This window comes from Kryptolebias marmoratus, linkage group LG4, assembly GCF_001649575.2.
Source record: "Kryptolebias marmoratus isolate JLee-2015 linkage group LG4, ASM164957v2, whole genome shotgun sequence".
In the NCBI taxonomy this organism is placed as follows: Eukaryota; Metazoa; Chordata; class Actinopteri; order Cyprinodontiformes; family Rivulidae; genus Kryptolebias; species Kryptolebias marmoratus.
In genome coordinates, this window is record NC_051433.1 from 28,192,889 (window position 1) to 28,214,542 (window position 21,654).

Here is a 21,654-nt window from a genome sequence, read left to right on the forward strand (position 1 = left end):
TTTATGATGTTGTTTTTATCTCTGATTTTATTTTATTTTTTTAATTTTTTTTTAATTTTTAATTTTTTAAATTTTTTTAATTTTTTTAATTTTTTTATTTTTTATGATCTTGTTTTTATCTTTGATTTCAATTGCACTGTGTAGCACTTTGAGATTTTTGTTAATGAAAAGTGCGGTATAAATTGGATTTATTATTATTATTATTATTATTATTATTATTATTATTATTATTATTATAATGATGTGATGTACAATATGTTGTAGCTTGTCACAAAAATGGCATTATTTCTTCAGTTCTTTTTAGATATTACCATGAAACTTTCAGCAAATGTTGTTTGATGAATGTGCTACCCTAGTCAGTGGTTAGAATAAAAAAATATATATTTTTAATAACTATTTTATTAATAGTTATTTTTTACTTATTAACTATTAATAGCCTTTTGTCAGTAAAAAGATTGAGTTTGTTACTGCTTCACCATTGAGAGGCATGTTTCAACATGATACTAAAGTTTACTGTGATTGAAAAGGAATTTTCTAATGTCGCAAATCTGCTGATATTTGGTACATAAGTACTTTAAACATGAACTAACAGCATATTAGGCTATTTAGAAAAATCTACAGGGAAGTCAAGTCTGATCAAAAATGTATCTTCGCAGCAATCTCAGTCCTGAACCCAACTTTGGGAGGAGCCACTGTTCTTTAGGGATGTACCTCAGCAGTTCTTACACACAAACAGCTGGACCAACTGAATTGGCTTCAGACACAGAAGTCATACAGTCAGTTCACAGATAATATAAGGTTCCAAAATCAATAGTAGTGTTTCAGTTATTTAGTATGGTTATTTACTTGGTAGCCTAGGTAGCTCAGTAGCTCAGTAGTCAGTGCTACAATTTTGTAATCTTAAGGCTGCAGGTTTGAGTCCAGGTTGTGTAAATGAGTTCAGTCACTGTGATGATCCCAGAAGAAGGCAGTAGCTGAAAAAACAACAGCAATTAAGTGCCAAAACTATTAGATTGGGTGGGTCTTGCCAAAAAGTGGTTGGATCTAGGCCCTGCCAGGCCCTCCCATAGCCACACCCCTGATGTGACAATATGTAAAATCAACATTTCAACAGTTTGTCTGGTTCAGTCATCCCTATCAAAAAAACATCCATAAACACTAAGGCCTTCTTTGCACTAGGACAGGGGTCGGCAACATGCGGCTCAAGAGCCGCATTCGGCTCTTTAGCGCTGCCCTAGTGGCTCCATGGAGCTTTTTCAAAAATGTTTGAAAATGGAAAAAGATGGGGGTGGGAAATATATTTTTGTTTTAATATGGTTTCTGTAGGAGGACAAACATTCGTATCGTTTTCCAATGCTGTAAAAATGTGTAGAATAAATATTAAAGCTGTGTCCGAATTCAGGGTCTGCATCCTTCGAAGGACGGATTTGTCGTCCGATTATGTCATAGCGTAGTGACAAGGCCTGTCCGAATTCAAAGTCTCCTTCAAATGCAGCATTCAAATGTGTCCTTCTTTTCCCAGATTTGAAGGATGGGTCCGGTGTATCCTTCATAGCTCACCATATCCCATAATTCCTTGCGGGTCCAAACCGGGCGTTCAAGCAAAGCGGCAATGACGGTGAAGAGCGTCAAATTATTTAGCTATATTACACTTTAAGTGACACAACATGATTTTTTACAACGTTTTTAGGCGAGAATGTGGCTTTGAAAGTCTCAAATATCTGCTCGGTTCATCAATGCATCACCTAATTGCAATATTGTTCTGACATTTTTGGACATATCAGCTCCTGCTGTATTAGCAGCCAGCTGTCAGCTGGCCGAGCGCTCCAGGTTCAGTATATCGGGGGAGAACGCCTGACTCCCGGCACATTGTTATAAAAACTCCTGCTAGCTTTCCCCAATGAGTGGAAGATAAACACCGATATTACATAATATCTAGTTGTAAAATGTTTGGTTTACTAAAGCATTTCATTTATTCCTGAGCAAATCGATTTTAATGATTAAAGTCAAGCCTTCAAACATAATAGGTTTATTTAACTGTAATGGCTTATCTGAGATCTGGAGAGTTATATATTTGAAAATTAATAATTAAAATTTTTTAAATTAATAAATCATGAATGCTCATTATGTATACCCTTAGTCATTTTGATAATAGACTAATTTAGACACTTAAAGCCTGTGTTGCCTTCATTATAAGCCTTATATAAGGCTATATATATATATATATATATATATATATATATATATATAATTATTATATTATTATTGTTATTTTTAGTTTCAAAGTCATTTATGCTTTTGCAGAGCAAAAGTCTCAATTTAAATATGTAATTAAGTTTAATATGCTTTTTGTACTGTCTTATTGATCGTGCTTTTTATATTTGTTTTTATATATTTTTATATATTTTTTATATTTGTTTTCTCAGTTTTACACTTTTCCCAATAAAAGTTCACATTGTTTGATTTTTAGTGGAAGAATGGGATACTGTTTATTCACCACCTGAGTATATGACAAAGTTTACACTGCTCAGTGAGGGCAGGAGAGAGACACTTGGGAGACTCCCTTCTGAATACCTTACGCCATCTACTCACAGCTGAGTGAGACTGGGCCTTCTGATATACCCCCAACAACTCTGTAACTATTCTGAACAAGTTCAAAACTCAAGCAATAGGAAATTGACTCATACGACAAAACTGAGGATTTTCATGATCATTTTGAGACATTTTCAAAACTCCCTCATAAATCCGTTCACAATTTGTCACCAACAGCCACAGCACACTGAGATACTGGCTTAGGACAGCAGATTTTAATGAGAGGTCAGTGAGGTAAACAACAAAATAAAATGTGATCACTGTCACCCTACTTCTGTAGATCTGTCAGTCAAAATCAAAAATAAGTTAGTGCAGTTTTTATGATTTTTTTTCTTTGCTTTATTTTCTGAATGTTTTTTTTCTTCTGCAACAAAGTGGAACAGTAGTTAAGTTATAATCATATTGTTTTAATTCTAAGTTACAAAGACAGTTCAAACAGCAACAAGTTTCAAATCCTCAGCCCAGTTCAAGTCGTTCTGTTCTCTCTCATTGTTGTGACTGCAGACCATCTGTAAGATCAAAGATCCCCCCGTACTCCTGTTCAACAACAGAGCAACAGAGAAGCTGAATGGACCGCTGAATATTTTTGCACTGGGAATGAATGAGCAGAGAAGATAAGCCAAGAAGCAGATGGTTCAGACAACAAATCACTATTGGATGGTAATGTACCCAGAAGAATGTAAACACCTCCTACAAACTAAACCAGCTTTTGGTCCTTTTCTGTTTTATCTGTCACAATGATGCTTTGTTCTGCTCTATACTCTACAGAACGTAGCAGCTTCAGTTCTCTGCAGTTCAAACTTAAGATTAGAATTTGGAAGTTATTCAGATTTTTTGCATTTTGCAAAGGTATTGAAACTGGAAATAGATTTGCCCAATGATAAATGACAACCACACAGGTATTCTGCATGGTTGTTTGTGTAGTTCAGTAACATCATACATTAATCTCAACATCAAAATAATACTAACAGTATAAATGAACTACATCTTAAATATAAATCTTGTTTATTTTACTGAAAATTTCAAATATATATGTAATAAAAAAAATGATTGCTAAAAAAGAAATCTCAATACATTTCTATAGGGAAAATATTTTAAAATAAGGTCAATATTTTGAAAAGTATAATCAAAAGTCATAGCACCCATTTCCTCAATGAGCTGAACATTTTGATATGTGTATAGCTAAAGTAAAACAAAGTATACAGAAGTAGTTAGATTGTAAAAACCACACAGAAAAAAAAAACAAAAAAACCAACAAGAAAACAACTGTGAATACTGAATCAACATTCACATAAAATTCAGAATAAATGGACAAGCTGATAGCTTATTAATCTCTCCAAAGTGAGGCCATTCAAAACACTGCTGCTGGCTCTACAAGGAAATAGTTACTGTTTATAGCTTTTCCACATACCCAACTATAAAACAGTCAACATCTACCTTTAAGTAATTGAGAAAAAAAGCTTTAAAAAGTGTTTTCTAAAAGGCTAAAACAAAGAATGAGCAACATCTGCACTAGACAAATATTTACCAACTTATTTTTAGCCATCAAAATGTATATGTCGAAATTAAACTACAAACATAAACTAAGAAGAACAGAAACACTGCTGACATGCAGGTTCTGATTTAAGAGCTCAAAGGGTTTGGTTGTAACAATGAGTATTTGTGTGTGTGCATGTGTGTTTGTCATTGTATCACAGACTGGGTGGGTCAAGTTTTGAGTCATAATAATCAAAATGACCTTTTGATTCCAAAACTACTTTTTGGAGGGACGCAGTACCTTCATGATACAGAGGAGCAAAGTAAGGGGGGAGGGGATTAAGAGGAAAATCAAAATAAATGGTAAGGAAGAAAGTGGTTATAGAAGGTGAAGTGGAGAGGTGAAATACTGATGAGTTTTGTTGTGTGTGTGTGTGTGTGTGTGTGTGTGTGTGTGTGTGTGTGTGTGTGTGTGTGTGTGTGGGTGTGTGGGTGGGTGTATTTTTATGCTGCTGGCTCCACTAGAGCTTATTTCCCCCTAAAAATAACACACATACTGCCAACACTACAACCCTCTGACACACAAACACACACACGCACACACATTCTTGCACATGAAAACAAACTTTACACACATTTGTGGAAAGCAGCAGTAAAATTGTGATGTAACCTCTCTCTTGGTGTTAGAGACATGACCTCAAAAGAATAGGAGTGTATGTGTGTATGGGTGTGTGCGTGTGTGTGTGTGCGTGTGTGTGCGAGTGTGTGTGTGTGTACCTGTATAATAGTCAGATCTGTGGCTCTTTAGAAACAATAGCTGTGAACAGCTGATTGTTTCTAAATGTAGAAGTTGGCTGAGGATTCTTCTGCTTCCTGTATCTGAGGCCATTCTGTGTTTGGGTAAAGTCAATTAATCAGCCAACTAATCACAGAGGCAGAGATGGAAAAAATGTATCATTGTCCAAGAAGTGTGCCAATTGTTTCATTTGTCTGGGTTTGGTCACACAAAGATAGGTTCCAGTAAAACTTCAACTAAGTGCAATATCTATTTTTATTTCTAATAAAGCAGAATGTACTGTTCAAAATCAGAGTGTTTGATGTTGGAAATTATCGACCAGAAAAATCTTATTAATGTTTTGCTAATTTATTATATTACCATTCGTTTTCCTTCCAGCTACCATTTTACTAATTTTAGCTGATTTTAGATATAACGTCTGTTAGATAATTTGCTCAGCATCTGTTTTGCTCATTTTATTTTCTATTTTTTAATGTATTTTTAGCATTTATTTTGCTAATTTTTGTTACTATTCTGCTCTTTTTATCTTTTAGATGCCTTTTTACTACTTTTAGCTTTAGCTGCAGTTTAACTTTTTTTAACTGCTGTTTTGATGAATTTAATGAAGCGCTGTTTAATTTCTCGAATATAGAGGTCTTAATATTCCTTAATATTCCACACCGCTCAGTATGTGTTTGGGTGTTTTGTCCTTAGGATGGACCAGCCTCTGTCTGAGAGTCCTGTTAGGATTAAAACGCACCTGGATAATGTGTCTGGTGGAAATATTTTTGAGTTTGTCAGATATTCCAGCTCTTTGGGACAAGATTCATTTTAAAACTTATTTTAAATCTTGACTAGAGTTTGCCAAACTCTATTTGATTTGCTTTAAAAGATTTATTCAAGGTTTTCTTCAACAGTAACTTTCTCTTTGTCTCTCTCCCGTGAAGCTTAGACTGGTGAAGAACCTGTGAAACAGCTGTTGTACGTACAGTCTCTCCTGCTAAAGCTGAAGCTAGGACAGTCACTTTAAAGTACTTTTATATTCCATATTTTATTTAAATGGTCTGTATTACTTTGTAGAAATGTGATTTCACTTTGACATACATGAAGTTCTTTTTATTATTTTTTTTGTATAGAATGCCAATTTACATTGACCATAACTGGTTTTGTGACAGCAATAAAAGCATAAAACATCAAAGGGGATGAAAACTAAGTTCTGTGAGTCTGCAGCAAAATTAATAAACCATACCTCTGACTGATTCAGCTAAAAAACTGCATGCTTTTGTAGTTATCTTAGCAAAGGTACATCATAAACCGCAGATAATATAATAATACTAAAAAAACAAAACAAATCCAGTTGGGTTCAGGAACACAGCAGGGTTCACTTCCTTTGGATTAAGTCTTGAAAGATGACTAAAAAATACTTCAAAAAAAGGGGGGGGTGACGACACAAACCAAAACAAAAAAACAACAACTTTGTCCTCACTTACGTATATTCCTGGGTGGCCATTAAACGTGGTCATAGTTAAATAACCTTATAAGATACTTGGAATAACGAAGTAACAAAAAAGCTTAAAGTCGAGATGCCAGTCAGCTTGAAAAGAAATGGCAGATTTGTGTAAACAATTTAAAATCTGTAATATCATATTTGATATTTAGAATTACAGACTATATATGAGGGACAAAAAGAGTTTGTAGTAATTATATATATACACACACACACAAACCTATCAGCAGCACTCTTCCACTTCAGCCCTGACCTTGCCCACACCTGGCTCCAGAACTACTCCACTCATTGAAAAGGAGCATGATGTCAGATGGGTGCTCCTAGTAGTGAACCCAAAGAAAGCTGCTGGCCCAGACAGTGTACCTGGGAAGGTGCTCAAAGGATGCGCCTATCAGCTTGCCCCCATCTTTACCAGGATCTTTAACCTCTCCCTGGCCCAGGCAAACATCCCACCCTGCCTAAAGTCAACAATAATAATAAATGTCGAAGAAATCCCTCATCATCAGCCTGAACGATTACTGTCCAGTGGCCCTGACTCCTGTAATTATGAAGTGCTTTGAGAGACTAGTTTTGCAGCACATCAAGAACTATATCCCCCGAAACTACGACCCCCACCAATTCGCTTATCGTGCAATTAGATCCACAGAGGACGCCATTGGTGTAGCTCTCCACTCAGCGCCGAATCACCTAGAGCAGCAGCAGAACTATGTCCAGATGCCTTTTGTGGATTGTAGTTCAGCTTTTAACACAATAATCCCTGACAGACTCATCACTAAACTGGTCACTCTTGGCCTTCCTCCTCTCACATGTGCTTGGATAAAGGACTTCCTCACCAACTAACCCCAGACTGTGAGTCTTGGCCCCCATCTCTCCTCTACCTGCACGCTGAGCATCGGCTTCCCAAAGGACTGTGTGCTGAGCTCCCTCCTGTATTGCATCCACACCCGCGACTAAAGTCTGGCCCACAACAACAACCGCATTGACAAGTTTGCTGATGACACCACAATGGATGGACTCATCTCACAGGGTGATGAGGCAGCCTACAGAGGGGAGGTCCTGAAGCTAGCAGCCCGGTGCTCAGAGAATAACCTCGCTCTGAACACCACAATAAAACCCACACAAGATCATCACTAACTTCAGAAAGCACAGCACTGACCTAGCCCCTCCTTACATCAATGGCAAGAGTGTGGAGAGGGTCTACACCTTCAGGTTTCTCAGTGTCCTCATCTCTGCCGACATCTCCTGGACAGACAACATCACAGCAATCGTCAAGAAGGTTCAGCAGCAGCTACACTTCCTGAGAGTCCTCAGGAAGTACAACCTAAACTCTAAGCTGCTGTTGACCTTCTACCACTCATCCATCTAGAGCTTGCTGACATACTGTACATCACAGTACGGTACAGAAGCTGCAGTGTTGCAGATAGGAAAAGGCTCCAGAGGGTCGTGAAAGTAGCTCAGAGGATTGTTGGCTGCCCTCTCCCATCTCTAATGAACATTTACACCTCCCGCTGCCTCAGTGGAGCTATAACCATCACGAAAGACAGCTCCCACCCTGGCTTCAACCTGTTTATCCTGTTGCCCTCAGGGAGGCGCTACAGATGCATCAGAACAAAAATAAACAGACTCAAAAACTTCTTCAGAAAGCAATTAATACCCTGAATTCTCACATGCATTAGTTCTATTGTGGTAAAATTCATGTGTATGCGTACGTATGTGTCTGTATGTATGTACATACATATATATATCACCATATTTATGTTTATATTGGATATATTTCTTATACTGTTTGCACTGTTTTGGAGTTGGCTTTTATTCTCATTGTACATGTGTATAGTGACAAAGAATAAAATGCTATTCTATTTAATGTTTTTGTAAGAATCTGTAAAAGTGAGGAGATTTCCAATTTAGTGTTTTCTCAAGAATTTAAATTACAAAAAGGTTAAAAAATATTGCCTGTAAATTGTACAATTTGCAAGCCATCCAGCTTACATCACATCTCAGCTTTAAAAGCTCAACTCCACACTCTCTACTTCTGAATTGAGAAAGCTCCTCGGATGAGAAGCGAAACATCTTCAACTACAGAATAAAAGTCCAGTTGTTTTTGTTTTTTAACCATTTTTGAATTTACCATGGCCTGGATGACTGAGAATCTACACCGACATCAAGAGAACCTGACTGGACTGGTCTCTTCTTTTGATTTAGTGAATGAAAAGAATGTGACAGTCAGCCATATTTGCATTTCTAATGTTTTGTTTTCACCACATGCTCATGTTTATCTTCACATTTAGCTTAGTTTGATAAGAAGATCAGCTTTTCTGTAAATCTGACATCATTCATATGAAGCAGGCAGGTTTAAACAAGAAGCGTCTTGTGTTCCTGTTTATGGTTTACATAGTTAATGTGTGTGTGTGTGTGTGTGTGTGTGTGTGTGTGTGGNCATCACATCTCAGCTTTAAAAGCTCAACTCCACACTCTCTACTTCTGAATTGAGAAAGCTCCTCGGATGAGAAGCGAAACATCTTCAACTACAGAATAAAAGTCCAGTTGTTTTTGTTTTTTAACCATTTTTGAATTTACCATGGCCTGGATGACTGAGAATCTACACCGACATCAAGAGAACCTGACTGGACTGGTCTCTTCTTTTGATTTAGTGAATGAAAAGAATGTGACAGTCAGCCATATTTGCATTTCTAATGTTTTGTTTTCACCACATGCTCATGTTTATCTTCACATTTAGCTTAGTTTGATAAGAAGATCAGCGTAAATAAATATTAATCATGCAGATTGAGTCATTCAGCTTCCAGCATACAGATGAAGCCCTGGCCTTGACTCTCCTTTACATAGTTAATGTGTGTGTGTGTGTGTGTGTGTGTGTGTGTGTGTGGTGGTGGGGGGGGGGTATTTGTGAGAGAGAGTTAATCAGAATGTCATATAAAACTAAACTGTTTATTATTAGCGATAATGTTTTTGCCCGTGTATGTGTGTGTTTTTTGTGTAAGTGCATGTATGTCTGTACCCTTAGGATAACATCTCATAAATCTGGGGATGGATTTGAATGAAACTCATTGGCTCATTGGAAACGAATCACTGGCTGTACCTCAACAACTGATTACCTTTTGGAGTCAACCCAATTTCAAGATGGCCACCACAGCTAAATGACTTTAACAAACGTTTGCAGGAGATCGTAAACAGGGCCTTAGTTTAGAAGTCTTAAATAATTCTGAGGCTTCCAAGTGTGGTCTTTCATTTAAATGTTAAATTGAATTTTCCTAGTTAATAAAGAGATATTTGTGAGTGTTTGTAGCAGCTGGGTAGATTCAAGTGTAGGATAAAGCTACAACAGTTTTCATTTCTTACTTTTGATTGCTTCTCTTTTATTTCTTGTATCATAGACAGAAACACACAATGTTTTAACTTGAATTGGCTGTTTCCCACAAGTATTTAAAAAGAAAACACAGATGGCTTTCAAGGTTTTACAAAGGATAAAAATCACTAAAAACCCAAGCACGTGCGGGAAGGGGAGGCATGATGAAAACAAAAAGAAAACATGAAATGGTAAAAATATTTATTTATTTTTTGTTCTAAATGTAATTTTTGTTTGATTATTACAATTTCATATCAAACCAGCTGAATTTGCCCGTTTCCTGATGAATCAGTGATGAGTGTTAGTCTTGCCTCCTGTCAGAGTCCAACACAGATCAAGCTGAGCGTGCTCACGTCAATGTGCCCTTGGATTTCTCCTTCTTTGTTGCCAATAAAATGTTTGCAAATTTTTCTGTAAGTGCTACTGTATTGCTCATTTATTTATTAAATTTTTTATTCTTATTGATCTAAAATCAAATTGCATTGAAAAAGTCTGAAGTGAGGCAGGAAGTGCATATATGGCATAAAAGATTCTTTATATAACATATTTACAGTATATACACATATACATACACACATACACATACACACATACACATGAACAGTAGAAGGCCTGCCATCTACATCCCCCAAGAGCAAAAAGGACAGGTGGATCCAGCCCCAGAAGGCAGCAGCAGTCCCAGGCAAACAGACACTGGGCACCACCTCAAGGCAGCGGTGCGTCCACACAGAGGTAGGTCACCAGCAAAGCACAGGGCCAGCAGCCCCCAGGACAAAGAGGTCTGGGGAGAAACGTAGGGCACCAGCCTCCCCAACCCAGCCATGCCACCACCTTCCGCCACGCAGGCTAAGCCTGGAACCTGACCCCCCGATGGCCCGGTGCTCACACCAGCCCCCGGCAGAGAAACCACCCAGGACCAGGCAGGAGAGGACCCCCATGAGCTCCCAACACACCAGGCAGGCACCAGTCCACCGCAGCAGCCGGAACCCAGAAGGACCAAGGTTTTGAGCCGACCCCCGGAGAGGTCTAGAGGGAGGTCCATTGGAGCCCAGCACAGCCCCCTGGACCCCAGCTAAGCTGACATCCCCAGGAACCATAGACCACCCAGCGGGAGCCCACCACTCCGGGACGTGGTCTGGGCACCCACATGAACAACCCCACACTAAGGGGGCAGCAACCTGCAGGCAGCCCCCCAATGATGCTGTCAGAGACCCCCAGCCCCTGCTGAACCAGTACAGGCACCAGGACGGGAGCAAAAAGGGGGAACCGTGCCCCCCAAGTCCATCCCAGGCATATAAGACTCTAAACAGTAGAAACTGATTATGCCACAGTGCGCCTTACCAGCCATCATCTCCACCACATGTCACTTTAGCACCGCTCGAATGCTTTAGGCAAAAGAAATTTATGTTAGTTATATTAAAGAAATAACTGAATTTAAAGCTGATACTTTTCTTAACCTTCTTAATGTAATTCTTCCAAAGCAGTGAAAAGATTGATCCACACTCAGGTTTGTGTTTCTACTAGTTTTTTCATTGTTGTTGTTTTTCTTTTTGCTGCTCCTTTCTACAGGGGTCACTACAGTGAGTGAACTCGCCAAGAGATTTGGCAATTATTTTATGCAGGATGCCCTTGCTGATGTAACCTGGGCTCAAGTCTGCAGCTTCAGGATTACAAGACCGGAGCACTGACCATCAAGCTACCACAAACCCTCCTACTAGTTTTTTTTATTGAATCTTTCAAAACATATCTCTGAACAATGTTTCCTTGCATCATACTAATAAAAGTTTATTTTTCATCTCTGGTGGCATAAAGGAGCCAAATATGACAGAGTAAAATTAAAGTTTTAATTTGTAAACATGTCTCATTAGGAGAAAGGTGAAAATAGTCAAGGTAAATCTCCAAAAGCCAGTTTCCCACACAGGACTGTAAAGATGACAAATATGTCAAACTGAACACAAACTGCATGAAGGCAGAGCAAATAATCTGAAGCTCAGTTTTTTCAAAACTTTGAAGAATGACAAACATTGGTTTAAAAGTGTGAGAGCTAACAAATTTGCCTTTTATGTTTGTTTAGACCTGTGTTCACAACACACAACACAAATGGTTACCCAGAAATATTCAAATGTACCAATTTTAGGCATGACTGGGTATGGGATTCTGACAGTATGATAACCTTGAGCAAAAATATGTGGAACAAAAGCTATGACATTGTGCTTCATTCTGTATTATTTTTTTCTTCTTTTCTTTTCTTTTGTACATATTCAAAAATAAACAAAACAAACAAACAAAACCAAAAAATGAATGGTGTCACATGTCTAAATATACCATTTTGCTTAATAATTATTGTTTTAAAGGTATAACAGTGTATATATATATATATATATATATATATATAAATTAATTTTAATTCACATACTGTATATAAATAAGAAGACTGAACTAGCACAATTGAATATGTTGACAACCTGTTTAAAATCAGAGTTTTAGCTTTTTCTTGAACTTTAAACCAATCTGGGATCCGTATTTTTATTATAACTTTGATATTTATGATGATATTTAAGATCATAGCTAAAACTGACATTTAATCACAAGTCAGTCCCTCCAGGATTTCGCTGGCATTTTTTGTGATTGTTGCGGGCTAAAATGCCTGATTTCGCAGGGCATTTTCCTAAAAGTTGCGATGAAAAGTTACGATTTTTTTTTACTAAAATCAATAAAAATCCATAACTTTTAATATATAAACCAAAAATACTTACTAGTTTTGTAAGATAATTACCAACAAACATTGACATTCTCAAAAGGTGCTTTATTTGAGAACTTTGATAGCTTCTAAACTGACATTCATGACCATTTCTGGATTGTCCCTGGTCTGCAGATCTCCTCACATGTTTTGCAGACACAAAGTGTTTGTCGATGCGTTTATGTTCCATGATTACACTGCAGGACATGCAAAACAGCTTCCCCCCACTCTCGTGCAGCTGGGTAGGAAAATGGTTTGCGACCGCAGTGAAGTTAGTTTGAAGTTGGATATTGGATATTCGCGCTCCGCGGAGTTAGCGGTGTCTAGCTCATGGCTGACCCGAAACAGGAACGCTAATGTCGGCCAGCCGTTCTCTGTCGGCCCCTTCTTTCACGCGCGGTGGTTCATTTCCTGTTTCGGGTCAGCCGTGAGCTAGACGCTGCTAACTCCGCGGAGTGCGAATATCCAATATCCAACTTAAAACTAACTTCACTGCGGTGTTTTGCGCGGTCCTTTGCTGAAATGTGAAGCATTAGCGCAGATTTTTTGCTTCGGTCGCTGCTCCTGCATGCTACCGGGATTCTGATGTTAACAGGAAGTGACGTCATGTCTCTTCTTCGTGAGTTATTTGGGGTTATTTTGGTTGAAGTTGCGGGAAAGTTGCGGTGTTTTTGGCAAAGTTGCAAAAAGTTGTGATTTTGCAGGGTTTGCTTGATTTTGCGTTAATAGTTGCGATCGCAACTTCGCAAAATCCTGGAGGGTCTGACAAGTGTTAAAAATAAATAGACATTTAATTAAATCTAGTATAGCTAAAACACTTAAGTCAACAGGCTCATTGACTGATATTTAGAATTTTATAATTCTAATGTAATTGTACCTATGTTACTTCTCTGCTGTTTGGTTCTTTGTAAAATAAAGTTGAAAGCCTGAGATCTGATGTTAATATTTAATTAGCTGGTTATTATCCCCTTTAGGAAGCCTGCTGTCAGCTGTATATACTGTAAATATCACCTGCTAACATGCTAACTTTTGTAGTTTGTTGCTTGCTAATGTTTGTTTCAAATAAAGCATTACCTTAAAAAGAGAGATGGTGTTATCCACAGATACAATAAACAATCACCAGAAGAGCATAAATGTTTAGGGGATTCTTCCCTCGGCTCCACAGCTAAGAGCAACAGATAGGATGGGGGAAGTGCTGCTTGGTGCTCCATGTGACCAGAGAGAACAGAAACAACAATCTTTGCACCTTTATCGTTAATTCCAACATTTTCTGCTGATGACTAGCAGCTTTTAAACCTTTTATTGTAAAATCAAGGAAAAATAATACATACTTGGTATTATAAGTTAGCATGATTTTAAATAATAAAAAAAAATCCTACTATTTCTAGCATTTTGATTAAGCATTTACCAAAGTGACATCTAATCCAAACTGGTGCTCTTTAAATCAGCTTTCCTGATACACGTCAGTTGTGTTTATATCTGCAAATTCTTTACACGCCAGCCCTGTCATCAGTAAATGGCTGTCAGATTCAAAGTTTTGACTCTTTTCCACTCAACTCAAACTTCATTTGCTCAGCTTCAAAGTTTGACAAATCACCATAAATGCATGACAGAGAATCTTTCTCTCAGGATATATGAAGCAAAACTGCTCACAACTCAGCTTCAGCGACTGAACAGCTTGGTACTCGAGCCTGACCTATTTGTTTAAACTAATGCCACAGAAATTATTTCAAGTGGAGGAGACATTTTCAGTGATCATTCTTACCAAACTAAGTTACGAGACAGGCTTTTTTAGCGGTTCACAAGAGAGTTTTCTATTTGATAGAAAATCTTGTGACATTTTACTCTTACAAGACCTTGTGGTATGAAATCCTGTTGCACCCCTAATATTGTTTATTAGTCTTACATTTCTGTCAAAATTTTTGATTCTCTATTTCTCCTGCAGTTTTGGAAAAATCCATACATAAAATACTCCAAAATGTGCAGCTCAATCAGAAATAGTGGGTTTTGACTTTTAGTAGCAGTACATTGTACAGCATACAGATGAAATTAGGAGAAAAAGATTCCCCCTAGACAAAAATGGGAAAACCAAGAAAACCAAATCTGTTGTGGAGCTCCATAACTCAGACATACTTCACAGTAGAAACATCATTCAAATTCAAACAGTTCATAGAAAGTTTGACTTTACATGTCTGAACTAGTATTTTGATACCTTCTATATTTTTTTTCAGTCACAATTTAAGTTTGATGATTTCACCACAAAATGTTCAATTTAGGGTGAAGATGCCACACCAACTTTGGATCTCTATACACTTTCCACAACACTTGCAAACTCTTCTTACTGCCATAGTCTTTATATGGCTCGTACATTTTCAACATCAAAACCCTCACCTATGGTCATGAGGTTTGGAACATGACCAAAAGGACAATATCCTAGATACAAGCAGCTGAAAAAGCTTCCTCCACAGGGTGGCAAGGCTCCGTCTTAGAGATGAGGTGATGAGCTCCACCAACCGGGAGGAGCTCAGAGTAGAACAGTTGCTCCTCCTCATCAAATGGAGTCAGTTAAGGTGGTTCAGGCACCTGAATAGGTTGCTTCAAGGGCATCTCCCTTTGGAGGTTTTTCAGGCACTTCCCACTGGGAGGAGACCCTGGTGCAGATCCAGGAGTCACTGGTGGGAATAGGTATCCTCTCTGGCCTGGGAATGTCCTTAGATACTTCAGGGGGAGTTGGCGAGTGCAGGGTTTCCCCCAGAAAAGAGGCTAAGCCCAGTGGTAGGTGGCGTTCGCCGGCCGACCAAGATTTAGCAAAAAAAATGATTAAAGTTGGCAGGAAAGTTGAAAATATGACTATTATTAATTTAATTGCTTATTTGCTTTAGTTGTGATTCGCCCATCAGAGGACTAATATTTCTTCCCTCTGTGGTCTATAAACACTCCTTTTTATTGACTGCAGCAGTAGTTTTGAACCGTTTGATTATCTTTGTGATAACTCATAGAGGGATCATATAAATGCTAATACAGGCAAACCAGCTCCACGCAAAGTTACAAAAATTGGGAGGTGCACAACCACGCGACGCAACACCGCGCAGGACTAGCACGCAGGGGTGTGGACAGAGCGCAGGGGTGTGGACAGAGCGATTGCATCACTGTTGGCGCGATTCATACTTTTAGGAGTGTGAGTGGAAAAAAATGTGTATAAAAAATGACAATAAACAAGCAGAGCTTAGCCTGGCGGTGGGGGAGGGAAAGCCTGGCGGCTCGCCAGGCTTATAATACACTGAAAGAAACCCTGCTGAGTGTCATTGAGGGGTCTGGGTTTCTCTCCTGGACCTGTTACCTCTGCATCTCATGCAATTTAAAGCTTGGAACTCCACACTCTACAGTTTTGAATCTAGAACTGTCCCCTGATGTGGAGTAAAACATCTTCAACTACAGACAACAAGTTCAATTGCTTTGTTTTTTAAAATCTTTTGGATTTGCCATGCCCTGAATGACTGAGAATCTATACTAGCATATTGGCTCTTTTTAACTTGTCATATCTCCTACATAAAACACTGTAGAAACATACAAATTAACACTTGGGACAACAAGACATTTCTTCCACATACTGATCAGGATATTTTTTTAACACAACTTGTAGTTTTCACGCAGCAACTGTTTGTTCAAGGCTTTCTTCTATTCTTTTATCTACTGGTCTGATTAGGGCTGCTGTCAGGGAGTGAGAGTCATATATATGTTGTGTCTCATACCAGAAACCCTAAAATCTGGCATGCAATAATTTTTGAGAGCATTTTACCAAACCTTCTGCACTCTTTGCTATGTTAATGCTAATATCAGTATAGAATAAGAAGTGCTGTCTGAGTGTGGGAATGACAAGTATATCCTAGATCAGAATAAAAAAAAATACCACATTGCAAATATGTACTTTTTAAAGTTTAAATATATGTCTATAGAACAACATCTACAAAATATAGTTTTGCCTGTTGCTATGAAAGGCTAATTATTAAGATTATTAGGAGACTTATGTTGTGTGTATGTGTGTATGTTTATTTGTCTGTTAGCAAAATCTCTCATAAATCGCCAAATGGATTTTAATGAAACCCTCAGAAAGTAATCACTGAAAGTAGATCTACAACTGATTACCTTTTAGAGTAAACTCATTTCAAGATGGCCACCATACCCAATCAACCTTAGCTGATGTTCTAGTAGCTGGGAGTCATCCCCAAATCATACTCTGTGTGCTAACAGACCTTGTTAGATTATTCTTTAGACTTTGACATGCAAGACAGTGGCCAAATTGCATTTATTTTAGGAATGCTAGTTTCATGTATTTTGAATTGTTTACAGCACAATAACAACTATTTTTATGAAATGGGGAGGTGAAATACTCTTTTTAAGTATATATGTACTAGTATTGTATGTGTAAGTCCTCACCACTGTAGGGTGATGGAAACTCTTAAAAATTCACCTTAAAAGTGATTGAATTGGGTTTTGGAAAAGATATGAGGACCCTGTTTATATAATAAGCAGATAATATGCTAAAGTGTTTTCACTCCCTTATTAAGTCATATTGTAACAGATATACTTAGAGACATTTTGATTCCTTGGAATGACTCCTGGAAACATGCTGAGAGCAGTTAGTTTTTAGGAAAACTGATCCAACCGGCAGTGTTACGTTGATTGACGTTAGTTGAATCCAAATTCATGTTCTCTTCCTGCTCCGTCAGTTCTTGACTTGTTGGATCGCAAACTTATTTCGGGTACACACTCAGCTACATCTTTACATATTTAATGAGATTATTTTACTGAGTTAGAATAAAAGAAACACCACTGTCAAACTCTTTTCATGTTGGAATATTTGTTAATCCAGACATTTGAACATGAGTTTTAAAAAAGTACAAAGATGAAAGTGGCTATAAACATACTGTATCTGCACAACATCACCAGGCCACCAGCTCATGGTGTAGATGCAAGTTTAAAAAGCAAAAACAACAGAGCAGAAGCACATCTGAGTTTTGTCCAGTCTGATTAAATTCTGTGAATAAAAGCATTCTGTTAAAGCTCCCAGTCCGTACACACCAAGCTGTCAGTTGTATTTAATTATTACCTGAAGGCAAAGGTAATAATGTTTTTACCCGTGTGTGTGTGTTCATGTGTTTGTCTGCTAGCAAATGATGCCCTGAACCACTGGATCGATTTTAATGAAACAAGACGAACGCATTGACCGGGTGTACACCGACAACTTCTGGAGTCAACAAAGATGTCTGCCACAGCCAACTGATCATGAAAAACACCAAAATGGCTAAAATTCTATATATTTTACAGGTATTGACCTAACACTGGGGTGCTCATAGCTGAGACAAATCACCAATATATACTCTGAATGTGAACAGATTGTGCAAGACCTCTCTTTAAAATTTTGCCATTAACTATTCGGAGTCAACTCTGTCTGTTAGCAAAATATCTCATGAATAATGAGATGGGTTTACTGAAACTTTCAAGAAATAATCACTGGGTGTACACCTACAACTGATTAACTTTTAGAGCCAACCCAATACAAAACAACCGCATAACCAACTTACCTTAGAAAAATTGGCTATAAGTCAGTCAGTTTTACAGATATTGGCCTAAAATTTGATGTGGTAGTAACTGAGAGTCATACACAGCACACTCTCTGAGCATGACATCTCAATTAAAATTATGCATAACATTAATTTCAGGTTTTGACCAAAATGGCTACATCTTTGTCATTACACAACATAAGATGATTCTAGTGTAAGCCTCTTTTATGACATGTGGTAAGTGATATGACATGATATGATATGACTTGGTAACTGCTGCCCATTCTGTGTCTCTAGCTCAGGCCTGGTGGACTCTCACAGACCACACAGCCACCCAGCACAGATTTGTGTGAAGAGTGTAAATCCTTTTGAGGAGAGTTGCCTGCCCGTACACGCCTGCTGTGTGCTGCTGTCACCACACCTTCAGCTCCCAAACAGCACAATTAGCCTGCACTCAGAGACCGGGTTCAAGGCAGCCGGTGCTGTTTGGCAGGGCTTTAATTTGACTTCCTCTGATGAATCTGTCAGCAGTGTCAGTTAGTCCGTCTGCAGCACCATCCCCATGTAAACACACGCAGAGCTGCTGTATAGCCTAACAAGGTCACCAGTATGAGGAAATGACAGCATGCTTAAAGAAAGACTGCTGCTGATTTGTCACTTAATTACAGCTCTCAGTAGCAAGTTCAAATCACCTGAGTCTTTCAAATGTGGAAGAGGGGAAACTGAAGAAAAAAAATTAAAAAGTCATCCCTAAACGATGAGCATCTACAGGTAAGGGGAATGAGTGGCAGCAGAAAATGGAGCGGTGCCTGCAGAGGAATGCAGAGAGCGAGCTAACCAGACAGCCTCTAGGAGGAGGTGGCCTTAACCCAGCAGCCCCCAGGAGGAGGTGGAACGCTGCAGCTCACAGTCAGGCTGTGTACTGTCCTCTGCAGAAACTAGGAGCTCCTGGAGCTGCTACTCACACACCCTACCCAAAGCAAATACATGAGCTGTGATTTGATTTCTCATCATCAGTAACAACACAGGATTAAAGAAGAGGCCTGTTTTAGTTGTTGTTTGTTTGTACAGTTTTTGCTGTCTATTTCTACATACTTTGTGCTATTTTAGCCATTCATATATCAAAATGTTCAGCTCATTCAGGAGATGGGTGTTATGACTTTTGGTATAGGTATCATTTATGCTTTCAAAATATATACCTTTATTTCCAAAAAATCCTATTAAAATACATAGATATTTCTTCAAATGCTTCAAAAACTTTGTTCTCTAACTATTGCTACTGCTAATGCTGGTACTGCTAATACAACTACTGCTAATGATAATTGTAATGATAATTTTGATAAAAGCTAATTTCACTCCTAATGTTAAGACTGCTAGTGTAAGACTGAAACTGCTAATGCTAGTTCTACTAATAGTAATCCTACCACTGTTAATGCAAATGTTACTAATGCTAATTTTGATTAAAAGCCAACATTTAGTTGGCCTTTGGCTACATTAAGCTTTTAGTTAGTGTTCTGTTTGTTTAAGGTTGTTACAGCTTCTTCAGCAAATGTCAGCAGTCATTCCTCACTCAACATTCACACCATAGTTTAACAGAAAATATATTTTGTCTAATTTGAATTGTTCTCTTTTTCACATTTTAACAAATTGCGCAAAATATCTTATTTTCTTCCCAAAATCTTAACTTTTCACATAATATGAATTTAAATGTTATTGGCATGTAAAGGTCCGTGTAAGCACATCTCACATGAAATATTTTGTTTATAATTATTCCTAATGCGCATAGCTTCTGCCTGTTATTAAATATAAGGATGTGTTTTTCTTGTTTAATATTTTATGAAGACTTTGAAATGTCCCACCTACATGAACTGTCATTTATTACTGGTCCCCCCCTTTTGTGTAGAAGTGGTGCAGTGGTGTGCCAGGTGGTGGGAGAGTGTGCGCGTGATGGTTAACATTTAACCTGAGCTGAGCCCAAAGTAGAGAGGAGGATGAAAACTCAGACAGGAGGAGAACAGGTGTGTTAGAAAACTTGGGAGCCATTGTTGATCCTAAGGACATAACGAATAAAATACTTGGACGAATAAAAAGCAAAAACTTACAGCCAGTTGCTCGCGCGGGCTGAGATGAGCGCGCAGCAGAGCGTCAGGACGCACCGCAGAACATAATCCTGGGTCATATCGAGATGCAGGGAGAAGCGGGGGACTGACAGAGCCGGAGTAATCCCGAGGTGGACTGCGGGTCAGCGGACAGGGCTGCGGGATCCAGGGACGGGTGTTAATCCATCGCCCCGCATCCGGCTCATCCAGCCGGGAAAGAGACGCGCAGCTTCACGGTCCGACAGCCCGGGTCTCCTGTCCTTTCCTCTGCCAGCGCAAACTCAGAAGGGACAGGGGAGGGATGGATGGATAAAAACTTATTTACAGTCAAAAATCTGCGTGGACCCGTCTCTTTGCCCAGACGGTTTGTTCCTCAGTGAGAGCGCGTGGAGACGCAGGGAAATAAAACACCGAAAACTCTTCCTCCTTCTCGCTGCTTTAAAAGTCCAGAACAAACGAGACCGAAGTGTTCTGTCAGCCTGTCACAGGGTCCACAACTGTACCCGCCTCCCAACACGCACACATACACACGCAAACACTGTCTCTAAAGGTAAAACAGCTCGGGATTTGTCTTCACACACCTCCGAAGCTCCGCACATCTGACGAGGACAGATCCTGAGCTCTAGCTTTAGCTGAGGGGCGGCGCGAGGATGGAGAGGTACGGCACCGGGGCGGTTGGGTGGGGGGGGGTAGGAGGCGGGTTCAGTGCAGCTGAGGTGCTGTGTGTGGGTTTTAGAGTTCTCCTGGGAGGATGCAATATCACAGTCATTCACTGTTACCCCCCCCGCAACACAGACACACAAGAGGCGGATCTACAGATTCTTTCTTTGAGGTGGAAAGGTGTAATAAGAGGTTTCAGCAGGGAGACAAAGTGTATTGTCACTGGAAAATATTACTTTTGGACTTAAATTTATGCATTTCGGGTATTTATCTGTGACTACAAATGACATAAATCAACACATAACTGTGTGTTGTTTGTCAGCAGCTTCATGTTTTTCCAGATTCAAAAAGACAATCGGTTGTTTTTGTCAAGCAGTTGGATGGACAGTCTTGAAAACATCTCTGCTGGTAAAATTTCCACGTTTGTTGGCAGGTAAAACCTTTTTTAAATTTAAAAGGGGTGTGTGTGAATTCTGAATCAGTGACATACGCTGTAAATGAAATTACTGGGGGGTTTTCAACAGTTGTTTGTGATTAAATCATTGTACATTGTCTTTTGGCTGTTCCCTTTCCAGGGGTCGCCACAGTGAGTCATCTTCCTCCATCTAACTCTGTCTTCTTATAAATTCACAATGCATTTTGGGTAATTATAGGCTACTGTAAATCTAACTACAGTAAAATGATGTCTTACCATAAAAAAACAGCTATCTTGACATGAAAGACTTTATCAATTAAGAGTAATATTTTATTGATGGCTTTTTTAGCTTTAGGGTATGAACACATATTCTACTACTTTTTCTGTGATGTTTTTAATCCAGTGCACTTTGGGGAGATTAGTTGTTTTACAGCACAGTTTAAAACTTCAGTTCAGTCAGAT

General features: G+C 38.7%; 1 protein-coding gene across 1 annotated transcript in view; it reads right to left on the reverse strand.

Moving 5' to 3' along the window:
* wnt4 (wingless-type MMTV integration site family, member 4) overlaps positions 1-20,731 on the reverse strand; it is a 39,899-nt gene extending 19,168 nt beyond the window's left edge. Inside the window, exon 1 of the mRNA XM_017437531.3 lies at positions 20,121-20,731. Coding sequence (XP_017293020.1) covers positions 20,121-20,197 — 77 coding nt within the window. The 5' untranslated portion in view covers positions 20,198-20,731. The remainder of the gene's footprint in view (positions 1-20,120) is intronic.
* Positions 20,732-21,654: the final 923 nt, after the last annotated feature.